The sequence below is a fragment of the Seriola lalandi genome, unplaced genomic scaffold (assembly GCF_002814215.2).
Source record: "Seriola lalandi dorsalis isolate HSWRI2012SDOR001 ecotype SW California unplaced genomic scaffold, Sedor1 jcf7180002054955, whole genome shotgun sequence".
In the NCBI taxonomy this organism is placed as follows: domain Eukaryota; kingdom Metazoa; phylum Chordata; class Actinopteri; order Carangiformes; family Carangidae; genus Seriola; species Seriola lalandi.
The window spans coordinates 1639511-1651441 of NW_019525506.1; the positions used below are offsets into that span (position 1 = coordinate 1639511).

Genomic DNA, 11931 nt, shown 5'->3' on the forward strand with positions numbered 1-11931 from the left:
TGGTACTGAATGACAAAGTGATATTCAGAAGTAAATAGTACACTTAGTCATAAATGTAAACATCTACTGAGACATGATGTATACCTGACAACAGTAAAGGCTCAATTAAGTTTCGTTTTCTCAGATTGATGTTGTCAGCCGTAAGCTGTTTCTGCACAGACAGAGAAAACACATAATCTGTTCTATATCCAGTTTGTCATTGTTGTTCAAAACTGACAAAACCACACATCACGCTCTGTAAATTAAAAAAAAAAGTAATAGGTTTATTATTTCCAACAACAGCGATTCAATTCATTGCAGGCCACAGCAGATTGTGGTAAGAAAAGGTTCACAGCAGGTTCAGTATTTTCTACTATAGAAAAGCTGTAAAATAGCTCAAGCAAACTCAAGTTCTTGGAATGAATGCAGAAGTTTAGTCCACACAAGAGTTAAATGCCACTAGAAACACTTTTGTTCGGCATTCAGTGTTCAGAGGGAGAAGTTCACTTCTTGGCAGCAGCCCTGGTCCTGGTTGACTTGGTGACCTTGCGCTTTGCCTTCTTGGGACTCTTCGCCTTCTTGGGCTTCCGGGCTGCCGCGGGCCTCTTGGCTTTCTTAGGACTCTTTGCCTTCCTCTTCTTCTTAGGTGACTTCTTGGCTGGTGGAGTGCCACCTGCGGCTGCTTTCTTGGCTCTGGTCTTCTTTACCTTTTTCACCGGCTTCTTCTTTTTCACCACCTTCTTCTTTCGAGGTGTGGGCGGCTTCTTGTTCAGCTTGAAGGAGCCGGAGGCCCCGGTGCCTTTGGTCTGGACCAGGGATTTGTTGGCCAACAAGCGTCTGATGGCGATGAGTATTCTGGCTTTGTTCTTCACCACGTCGTATCCTCCGGCCTTTAGAGACTTCTTCAGGGCTGCCAGGGATGTGCCACCGCGCTCTGTGGATGCAGACATGGCCCTCAGTATCAGGTCTGACACTGTGGGACCTGTCTTCTTCCTCTGAGACTTGGCTCTCTTCTTTGGAGATTTGGCCGGAGCCGCTGAGGGCAAAGCAATCAGCGCAGAAGACATTGTAATAGCACCACTGCTGGGATCAGATGAGTGAGGTTTCTCAGAGAGACGAGGACAGAGTGATATCTCTGCTTGCCCTCTTGACGGGTTCAGGGTTGATAAAGCCCTGATGAGAACCGTGTAGAGTGAGACCCGCCACCACAGCGCGCCTCTTCTCTCCCACTCAAACCTGATAAAGTTTGTGTTTTCTCCAGCTGGATTATTCTGGAAAAATTCAGTGTCAAATGTTGAATATCCATATAAAAAGCACATCATAAGAATGAGCATGCTCTCTACTGTCTATATATATATTTTCATTCAGGGATTTGATAAAGGCTTTTTGTGCAATTACAAGTTGGCTGTTGTAAAGTCTAATTTGAGGCATGTATTTTGAACATTTTAACAAGGTTACACCCTCTAACCAATCAAGTGCAGACTTTTAGAATTAAATATGGTTAAATAGTTATGTGTTTGGTACACTGGCTGCAAAATTTAGTTTTATTTCATCTGTTTTTACTAATTAAATTCAACTTAATATGACCAAAGAAACACAGTTGCCCTGCAGACCCATGACAGAGTGACCTCAACATAGATATAAGTTCCTGAAATTCAGTAGCAAGGACAGTTTTAATGAAAGCGTGAAGTGAAAAAAGTTAGATAACCAAAATTAAGTTTTATATCATCATATTTATCTACTGAAAATATTACTGTAGGCTACTGTATGTTTCTGTGTGGAGGGAGCGGGACCTCAGCCAGAGTAAGAGTTATCAGCCTGTGAGGAGGGGCAGCAAGAGAAACGAATTCAAGATTAATTTCCCGGGTCTTTTTGAACTTTAGGCTTTTTATGAAACAACCAGTGTGAGGTGCATTCACATTAGTGTGCATGTCTGTACATTTAAGACAAGAGTCTTTCTTATTAAAGCGATGATCCATGGTTTGACAACCAGTTTAATCACTTGATCTGGGACGTGATGCCATAAAGAAATGCAATAATTCCATTCCAAGCTTTTAACCTGCTGCGTCCTCTGCATATAAATAGATTAATTAAAGTAAGTGCAAAGGAATCAGTGAAGTAGTATATCATACGACACTGAATATTCCTCTGATTGCATTTCCTTAATAATATCGCTTTAGATTGATGAACAGCACAAACATGTACAGTAGTGTAGGTTAGTATAGCGTTGCAGACTATTTGAAGTATGAAGTTCAGTCAGATTTCAAACATAAAATACAACTTATCTTATTTGTAACCATTTTGTTTTCTTTTACATTGTTGACAGGTATATTCATATACAGTAGATATGATTCATTGATGAAAAATCTGTATTTTTTTGTGATTCTCACATTAATATTATTATATATCCAGGTCTGTTTGATGATGTGTTTACAACTATTATCATTGTTGATGAGAACAAACCTTTAACAACAGTACAAACCCGAGTTTGTTGTATTGGTTTGATTTGCATTTACTTGACATTGAACAGGACAAATCAACCTAAAAAGTGGTCCAACATCTGAGTTACTCTTTGATAGTATTTGTTTTAACCTGGAGATGATTATTAGACACATGAGCTGGAATATCAGTAATCTTAACTGTTTCAAAAATACTTGAATAAACTGCTCGAACCACACAGATAAAGTATGTGTGTCTGGGGGGAAAAGATTGGCAAATGTAGTCTGCCTTCTGTAGTGCACTGATAGCGCCTCCTCCTGTTACACACAAACACACACATACAAACCCACGCGAACACACAATGTGTGTTACAACAAAGTAAAATGAGTTTCATCAAAATACAGTTCTGTTTTTTGATTGCAAGTCTGTACAAGTAGTTATTTTAGCTTAAAAAAAATCTGCTGGTGATGACGAGGTTGAAGCAGACATCTAAGATCAGATGAATTTGGACCAGTCGGAGAAACTTCCTGAACAGAAACGGGCCTTTTCGATAACATAATCGACATGTTGTCTCGCTAACCATCCAACCAAAACTTTTACTTCCTTAAGCAAAGAGGTACTGCAACTGTTTTGGACTTCATGTGGTTTGTGTAGTTTGTCTACAGGGACTTTTAATGAAAAGTATTCAGCACTTATAAGTGACTCCTTTTAGAGTATGTGCTGCTGTTGTTTGAAGGTTATGAGGATTTGTTATCTGTGTCACAGTCAGAAGAGCAGCTGTTACCTGATGTTGTGCTCCCTCACACTTAAATGAGTCAGTGGATTAAATCACCCAAATGAAGCCTATTTTAGACATTCACTTCAGACTTCCAACCCTCCTGTTGAAGAAGCGTTGATAGAACCATTGTTTTGTAGCAATACAAGCCCACTGTGATTTATTGCTCCAGGCCTCTCTAGTATTTGTATGTCAGAATAATTCATGTCATTGCTTCTAACTGCTGAGGAGCAGGAGAGCTCTCATCGTGATCCTGTGAAAACAGCCACGAGTCAATCATACCGATACACGAACAGATACAGCAGGTTTGTGGTACAATAGTTGTGTCATGAATAACTTATGAAAAGGGCGAAAAAAAAGACAGTGAGCGCCATCGCGTCTTTTATTTTTTAAAAAGTTGTGTTAAGGCGTGTCAAATCGAGAATAAAGTGTGTTCTTTGTTCTGTATTGAAAACGTTTCTCCAAATTTACACATTAGCCTCTGTATTATTTCGATATTAGACTCCTTTGTTTTCTTGTGCGTGTCTTCGGGGCTTTCCGCGCTCCTCCGTGAGCGCGCCGTGTGATGTGATGCAGCTCTGTAGCTGAGGGGCTGTTGGACCTGTTCTCTTACATCGCTCTCCTCCCCAAAGCATGTGACCATGTGATCACATTCACTGCAGCCGGACAAAGTGAGAGAACTTGTGACCGAACGAGCGACGGCAGGAGACACTCGGCGGCTCTGCGAGAATAAAATCCGGAGTTTAGTGACCCCATAGTTTCTTCTTCAGTCTCCTCACTTCCGTCATACAACATGGACTGCGGGATCTTCACGTCCAAGACCATCCTCCTCTTCCTCAGCTTGATATTTTGGGTGAGTCATGGTGCCATTTCTCCACCTGCGAACATTTTAATTTATACTGACAGCTAGAGAGAGGAGAACCGAGATGTGTTTGTTGTTGTTTTTTTTTGTTTTTTTTACCTTTAAACCATCGTTATTTGTTGTGTAGTAGTGTCTGTGAGCTCTGTGTTCTTTCAGGTTTCTACAAATCAGAGTTGTGACTTGATAACCGCCCTGATATCAGTAGTATTATTACTATACTGTACTTCCTCATTTGAACTGTTCCCCACTGTAGTTCACGTTTGGACTATTTGTTTTTAAAACCCTAGTAAGTGTTTCTAAATAATGTGCCCAGAAGAGTTAAGGGGAACAGTGATTCACTGGGTCACCCATCCAGTCTGACCGAAGAGATACTCCATCTCTTTTAGACTTCTGCTTGTCTACAGTCCCCGTACTGTAATCTGGCCTACAGTATATGGACACTATGTATTTAGTGGGCCACTTATGACTGACTCCTGACCAGAGTTTATTTCTGGCTTTTTGTCAAAGTAAACTTTGGATTTGTATATTGTTGGCTTATCATTCACCAGGTCTCTCCTCATTTGGCCTCGCTGGCAAACAGTCGTCAGTTGTCCTCTCTCTCAGAGCAAATGGGTTTTGAAGGGACCAACTAAACTTCTGTGCTGATGTCTGTGTAATTAGATTATTGTGAGATAAAACTGCCCTGAGTGTTTATTTTGAAGGGAAACCACAGACATGGTTTATCTTTTCAATTCAAGTATCCACATAAATTTTTTTTTAACTTCCTTACTATTTTAACTTCCTTACTTTAAACTTCTCTTTCTTCCCAATGTAGTGCTTTATCTTCCCCCTTTGCATTTAACGCTTGCCATTTTCCCATCTCTAACAAGTATATGAGTTTGTTTAATGAGTCTGTTTTCTAATGTTTATAGGGTTTATTACATTCCTCCAGTCTTTCCTTTAAGCGAGGCTTTACACACAACGTATGTCATATGGCAAAGATCTGTGACATTTAACGCAGGTTTCTATTTGTGAAGCAGCAAAAATTTAATGCGATGATCTCTGATTTGTAAACCACATAACTCAAAAGATCACCCACATCAGGTGTATCTTGTTTCTCCTAACAGCTGCAGCTCAGTTGTGTCGTGCCTGTTGACTGGTTATGAAGAATGTGGGGCCAACTTTATTTGGCCAACAGTGAAGCACTAAAACAAACCAAATCCACTTATTGGAGCAAGACAGTGATGATCCATCTTTGATTTTTCCACTGATTCATCAGGCCAAGAGTCTTGAGCAGTTGTGTGAGTTAGATGATGAGAAACTGCACATTTTGAACAAGATTAACTGTAACCAGAATGTGGGAGAGATGTTGAAAATTGTTTTAAAAAAATTATAGTTCAACCAAAATATCAGCTTATCCTTTTACACACTGCCTGACCCACTGCCAGGTCTGTATTCAGGAAAACATTTATATGCAGCTAAACACAGAACAAACCCACAAAAGTTTATATAAAGTCTTTTAAAGATCCCAAAGTTCCAAAAGATGGCAGATATTAATAAACAAATATATTGTGTAGAGTTTTTATTGACGATGTGTATAAAATGATCCACTTCACAACTGATGTAATGGTGCTGTGATAAATCATGGTTTCTTTGTATTCTAAAATGAATCAGTTAATGTGTCTAATTGCGTAATAGAAGTGTTTTGCTAAAAGAAAATTGGGTGATTTAGGGAGAAAATCAAAATTTTAAAAGGCTGTGCTCTGAATGTTTGGAAGCACATGAGCAGAAACGTCACGGCTGCTGTCTTTCCCAGTTGGCTAAACTTAAATCATGTCTGGCCCTTGAACCTGGTCCGAGGTACAGTGCGGTTACAGAACATTTGCAGTGCAGGGACCCGCTAAGATCATGGCCACAGACCAAGAAACATCGCTCCAGAGGTTTCTCACATTCCAGAGAGGTGGCACCGTGCATGGGCGCTATATGTTGTGTAAGCGTCTTTGTGCTGCTTCTTAGGAACAAGATCTGAGTTTCTGGAAAGATTAGGGGTGAGCCACGGGGGGGGGGGGGGGGGGGGGGGTGTTAGACAGACTATTCCACAGGGATCCCGTGACTGTGGAGTGATTAAGAGAAGTTAGTCATGGGGCTGAACTGAGGGATGAATGATTGTTAGGCCGCACAAAACACACATTCTCACATACAAACAAACATGTCCACACTATGTATAACTCATATCATTAGAGGGGAAGTAATACTGAAAATGACACAAATACACAGACACACACACAAGGGGGATTTCTGATTAATATTCTGAGTAATAAAGGGTTGTCTTTTTACCTCGAACTTTCCAACTGGAAATTTAGTTGATCACATATTTTCTTATTCTCATATCCCCGCTGTGCTACCAGGATAAACAGTACAAACAGGATTTGCACAAAAAGCTGTATTTGAGTGTAATTTTATTTACAGTTTAGATTCCGAAGTGTTATTTATGTAACTTCCATCACTCAGCAGCTGCTTTTTCCACCAACAGGCGTTTGAATTGACACATTGAGTGTCAAAGGGCAAAAGGAAGTCAGGAGTGCTGATAATGAGATAAATCTATAAAAAGCCACATTTTTCTGAAACAGTTGCCTCTGTTCTTGAAGTCTTTGTAGTATGGACCCTCGAAAACCTTTGAGTTTTTGGACCAGATAGTTAAACAGATACACAAAGCAGAATAAACAAAGGTGCCATTTTACAATAACATGATAAATCATCTTGAAATTGTCACTGTAAGTTCAGTCTGTACTGTGTTTTCACACAATTGGCCCATAAATGTGCAGTCTTATGACTGGTGAGCTCACTGCTGGAGCATGACTTGAGCATAAGTCATGATTATGGTGTGACTTGATGCCTTATCCACATCTGACTCCACAGGGATGGACCACCAGTGACCTTACGGCTTGTTTTCATCACATGAGGTCATATCAGATAATGATATTAGAACAAATCCCTTTGAGCTGTCTAAAAGTCTTTGAAGTGTTTTTAGAGAAGTGTCATAATTCAGTGTAGTTCATGTTATTCAACTTGCTGTGTTTTAACTGCGTCATGTTCACATACAAAAGACCAAATGACTGACTCATATCATACATCAGTATTACTGAGTGGAAGGTTAAAAAACTGCTCTTTCCTCTCAGTTTCTCTAGTATTCAGTGTACAGATTATCAACATGACGCTTTCAACTACATCAAAGAGAGGAAAAAGAAAAACAGATCATGTGACAAATCCTTCCACTTGTTTGATTGTGCGTTTGTTTTCTGCTGTACTTTGTTAAATGCAATTGAGGTTTTTCTGGAAAAGCTGCAGATCCATTACTTTATGATTGTTGACTCTGTTTAGCACAGATTTAAATAACTGGAGAAGAAATGGTCAAAATTAGGAGAGAGTGGATAATTTAGCTCTCAGCTCAGTAGCTAGTGCTTATTGTAGAATGTTGTGTAATTAAACAGTTATTCTCAGTGGGATCCTTATGTTTGTGTTTATTCCCAGAATAAAAACTTTGACAAACATACATGAAAATGAGAAAACTAGTGTCTTCAAATGATCTGTTTTTAAAAAAAAAAAAAAAAAATTATTTGCATTTGCTCTTAATGTTATAATCATATAATTCGTTTACTGACTCTGATCTGTATGCACACATGGTAACCATATCGCTAACACATTATGATTTTCCTCCTGCCCGCAGGCTGCAGGAGCGGTGTTGGCCTACGTTGGAGCCTATGTGATCAAGAGCTATGACAACTTTGACAGTTTCATTCAGGACAAGTACACGCTTGTACCAGCAGCCATCATCATCGGCATCAGCGTGGTGATGTTCCTTTTTGGGCTGTTGGGATGCTGCTCCACAATCAGAGAGTCCAAATTCGGCCTCAGCTTTGTAAGTGTGTGTGTGTGTGTGTGTGTGTGTGTGTGTGTGTGTGTGTGTGTGTGTGTGTGAGAGAGAGAGGTGAGGTGTAGGCTATAATTTGTGCTTCAGTCGGTTCCTTGACATTTCCTTGTTTGTTTGAATCTGAAGTCTGAAGGTGAAAATGCAACTGCAAACATTTACAGTTTTTCAGTTAAAGTTTTAGTTGTCAGCTTTGATGTTTCATTTATGAACTTTTGTTCATCCTTTCACCGCGTTTCATTTCTATTTTATTCAATACATTTCTTAACAACTTCCCATTTTCTTCCTCTCCAGTTCTTCCTGATCATCATGGCGATCTTTGCCGCTGAAATAACTGCTTTGGTATTTAGCTTCATCTACCAGGGCCAGGTGAGTCACGGATACATATTCTCTGTCGCACAATATTTGCTGCAAACTGTAAAGTATATTAGGATATATGGTATTTAATATCCATCATTGTAAATCTGCTTTGGCACACTTATATACTGTGTGAGCCCATTAGCAAAGCACCTGACTGCATACATTGTGTGTGGTTTTTTTGTTTCAGATAAGTGGAGATCTGGAGCGCTCTATGAATGGAACCTTTGAAAAGTATGATGGACAGGGCACTGAGACCAAAGGTGTGGACTACCTGCAGCAACAGGTTAGTGTCATGGTCTACTGTATATAAATAGATGGTCTAGCTTTGTTTTCTCAGTTGTACTTTTTCCTCTTCTGCTTCACTTGCTTTCTCTCTCGCTTGCTTGCTTTCATTTCCCTCTCTTGTTCTTTCATTTTACTCCCCCTCGGTCTTTCACTCTCTTGCCTTTTTAAGAAAAAAAGAAAACCCATCTTAAAACAGCAACAGCTAAAACACAATATACGTTGTATTTTGTTTGTGATGTATTTATTATTATTTATTTTGATAACTGTCCAGATGGAAACAATAAATGTTATTAGAGCTAAAAAAAAACTCTATTTTGATTTTATATAAATAATAAAATAAACTCTCTTATGTGTTAATTCAAGAATGTATAAATGAATGTAAAGTGAAGACCATTACAAACTTAAAACATTTTGCAATAGTTTATAGTTCAGTAATACAGACAAATAAAAATGATGTCCATAAAGCACTACTGCGTTGTCAAACAACCAGACTTGCTTAGCTGCGTCAGATTCACACCTCTGGGCCTGTCACATGTCGTTGTGGAACATGCAGGAAGTTACTCACTGAAGTAGGAGTTAAAGCAGGTTGATGGAGAGTGTGCAGGTCAAAAAATAAACAAGACTTCACACATCCCTAAATTACTTCCTGTACCATAAAGCACTCACTATACTCATGTAGATTAATGGTAGGTGGATATTTCGTATAACTGTTTCTCATATAGCTTTTATATTTCCCTCCATTTTTATCATTTTTTTCTTTTTAGTTTTCCTCCTTTTTCATCACCTGTCCATTCTCTCTTTGACTCTGTGCAGTTGCAGTGCTGCGGAGTTAAAAATTACACCAACTGGATCGGCACAGCGTGGTATACCAGCCACAACAACACAGTGCCTGTGTCCTGCTGCAAGAACAGCACCGCGCAGTGCACTGGCCGACTGGATCAACCAGACCTGCTTAACGTAGAGGTAAATCACACAGAATCACACTTTGCTATTTTTGACATAAATACTGTGTCAGTGCACATGTGGTTACACATGCTTATGCTGTTGTTGTGTTGGGAATAGTAAGCTGTTGATTTGGTCTTTTAACTGCTTCTCCAGCTGCAACTTGAAGACCAGAATGATTTTTATTTTGACTCAAAAAATAAAATCTGCAAAACCTAATTATCTAACACACATTTTAATGAAGACATTGCCAAGGTATGATCAGCACATATGTTTACCCACTGCGTATATTTCAGGGTTGTGAGCCCAAGCTGACGCGCCTCCTCCAGGATGTGTGGGGTTACGCCATGCTGGTCATTCTGGGCTTCGCAATCATCAAGGTAAAGACGGGTGCAGTCAGCATGACCCAACACACGCTTAAGCAGCATTTCAACAATATGCAAAATATGTGGTAGTAAGCTGTGGAGTAAACTGATATTGGAGATACACATCAGTCAGTGCAACAGATGGTGTATCTTATTGGAGAACTTGAAGGCTACATGTTATACTTCTCCATATGCTTTGTTGTACCTTCCAGGTGCGTGTATTTCATAACTGAGCAGTAGTTGTTTGGTACATTAGAGCTAGTCACAGGTAGAAAACAAGCTGAAGTCCTGCTGAATGAGAATCAAATAGAGGATCATCTGTCTTTGAATCCACTCGTGTAAAAGAACAATGATAGCCCTGTTGACAGCTACTCTACACTTAACTTATTAGATTATGCTTTTCAACGTGATCTTTCTAAGAAAGCCAAACTCAGATGTGGCCTTACAAGGGGAAGCTATCTGAGAGGAACGTCCTCCTTCTTGTCCCATAGGCTACTTTCTTACTAGTTCTTGTTCTCTCACATTGATTGAGTGAAATACTTGATCCTATCCTAACCTGCTCAAATACAGCAGTTAAAGTTCCATTCCAGTGCAAATTTGTTCACATAACCTTACACTGCTTCAGAAAATACATTTTAAGAGCTTGTGTATGATTACCTTTACTTTTGTTGCAGTTCTTTGGGATGCTGAGCGTATGTGTGATCACCTGTAAAAGTGGCAGCCGGAGGAGCGGCTACCAGCCTCTCTATGCCTGAACCACCTCCTGAAACCACCCACCACCCCCTCACTTCAGTCCTTTAGGTTTTCTGACCACTTGATATCAGCAGGCATCCTTATTCTGCAGTGTACAGAGGCTTCCAGGTCAAACGTATACAAATCTAAGATTTACTTAAATACTGGCATATACACACAGTGGAAAACTCTTCTCCTTGTAAGATCACTCCTCAGACGATATCTGACATAAATGTGACGTGGCTTTGAATTTTGACTTATTGTCCTAATTTCCATTTTGGTTGGGCTGCCAAAGGTTTTTGTACTGTTACAACCGAGCCTCTTTGACATAACACAGACAACAACAACATAAGAAACCATTTTTAAGCAGTAGTTTGCTGCAAGACTTACTCGTCTGAAGCAACTTCTTGTTTCTAATGCTTGTCTGTAAACCTCATGCAGCTGCCGTGAAATCACAGGAGAGAAAAGGTGACAGAAAAGAAAACTATTTTTGGACATTGAGACTTATACTTGTAAATCTTGCTGAGACTTCTCACTCTGCTGCATCGTGTAGATATTCTTTTAAAGGACATTATTCTTTGGATTGTACCATAATGTGGGAGTACAAACTATATATTAAGCTTTTTGTGATTGTGAACAAGAGTATAGCAGTTTAATGCCTCATTTAGGATTGCAATATTTATAGTCAACTGAATGAATGAATACATTATATATATAATGGTATGGTCAGTTAACTGTATTTAATGAAGTTACAGTTTTACATAAAGTAGTTTGACTTTGTGTTTATGATGTTTCTAAATTAAAAAGGTGAATATTTCACAACAATTTGGAGTTTGGAGCAGTTATATCACATCCTTGTGTTGCCTTGTTTCTGTGGTTATTTTGTTTTTTTTAACCTCTTGTAAGGGACAATATTAAATCACATTTCTAGCTTCATTTCAAACAGCAGGATTTTTTCTTTTTTTTTGTTACAGGAGGCCTCTGTTACCGGGGGCACATTCAGAGCATCACATTGAATGTGACCCACGGTGGTTATCTTTCTCTCACCTCCTGACTCTACTGATAAAGAGGCCCTTTAGTTTGGCACATACAGAAGATAGGAGTGTTCGTGTTACATAAGCACCAAAAAGATAAATGAAATTATAAACTCACGTTGAGGGGCGTAGTAGTCATCAATCATCACACAGCACAGATTAAAGGGTAGATCTCCCACTGATGAGGCTGTAGATATAACTGATTTCAACCATTAGTTTCATTCAGACTTAAATTATCCGTTTACTTTTTT

At 39.3% G+C, this 11931-nt stretch overlaps 2 protein-coding genes across 2 annotated transcripts; one reads left to right on the forward strand and one right to left on the reverse strand.

Moving 5' to 3' along the window:
- Positions 1–238: 238 nt before the first annotated feature.
- Positions 239–1112, reverse strand: LOC111645708 (protamine-like protein). Its single transcript, XM_023395010.2, has one exon. The coding sequence runs from the start codon at positions 1044–1046 to the stop codon at positions 483–485; it is 564 nt and encodes a 187-aa protein (XP_023250778.1). The 5' UTR covers positions 1047–1112; the 3' UTR covers positions 239–482.
- A 2717-nt stretch (positions 1113–3829) lies between these two features.
- tspan36 (tetraspanin 36) lies at positions 3830–11471 on the forward strand. Its single transcript, XM_023394951.2, has 7 exons — positions 3830–4046; positions 7762–7953; positions 8257–8331; positions 8510–8605; positions 9421–9570; positions 9846–9929; positions 10589–11471. The coding sequence occupies exons 1-7, from the start codon at positions 3987–3989 to the stop codon at positions 10667–10669; spliced, it is 738 nt and encodes a 245-aa protein (XP_023250719.1). The 5' UTR covers positions 3830–3986; the 3' UTR covers positions 10670–11471.
- The last annotated feature ends 460 nt before the right edge of the window (positions 11472–11931 follow it).

Excerpts from the sequence above, each read along its gene's own strand:
- LOC111645708 (XM_023395010.2), bottom strand. The coding sequence starts at position 1,046 with ATGTCTTCTGCGCTGATTGCTTTGCCCTCAGCGGCTCCGGCCAAATCT.
- tspan36 (XM_023394951.2), top strand. The coding sequence starts at position 3,987 with ATGGACTGCGGGATCTTCACGTCCAAGACCATCCTCCTCTTCCTCAGC. Across the intron at positions 4,047-7,761 it reads TCCTCAGCTTGATATTTTGG|GCTGCAGGAGCGGTGTTGGC; the intron begins GTGAGTCATGGT and ends TCCTGCCCGCAG. Across the intron at positions 8,332-8,509 it reads GCTTCATCTACCAGGGCCAG|ATAAGTGGAGATCTGGAGCG; the intron begins GTGAGTCACGGA and ends TTTTTGTTTCAG.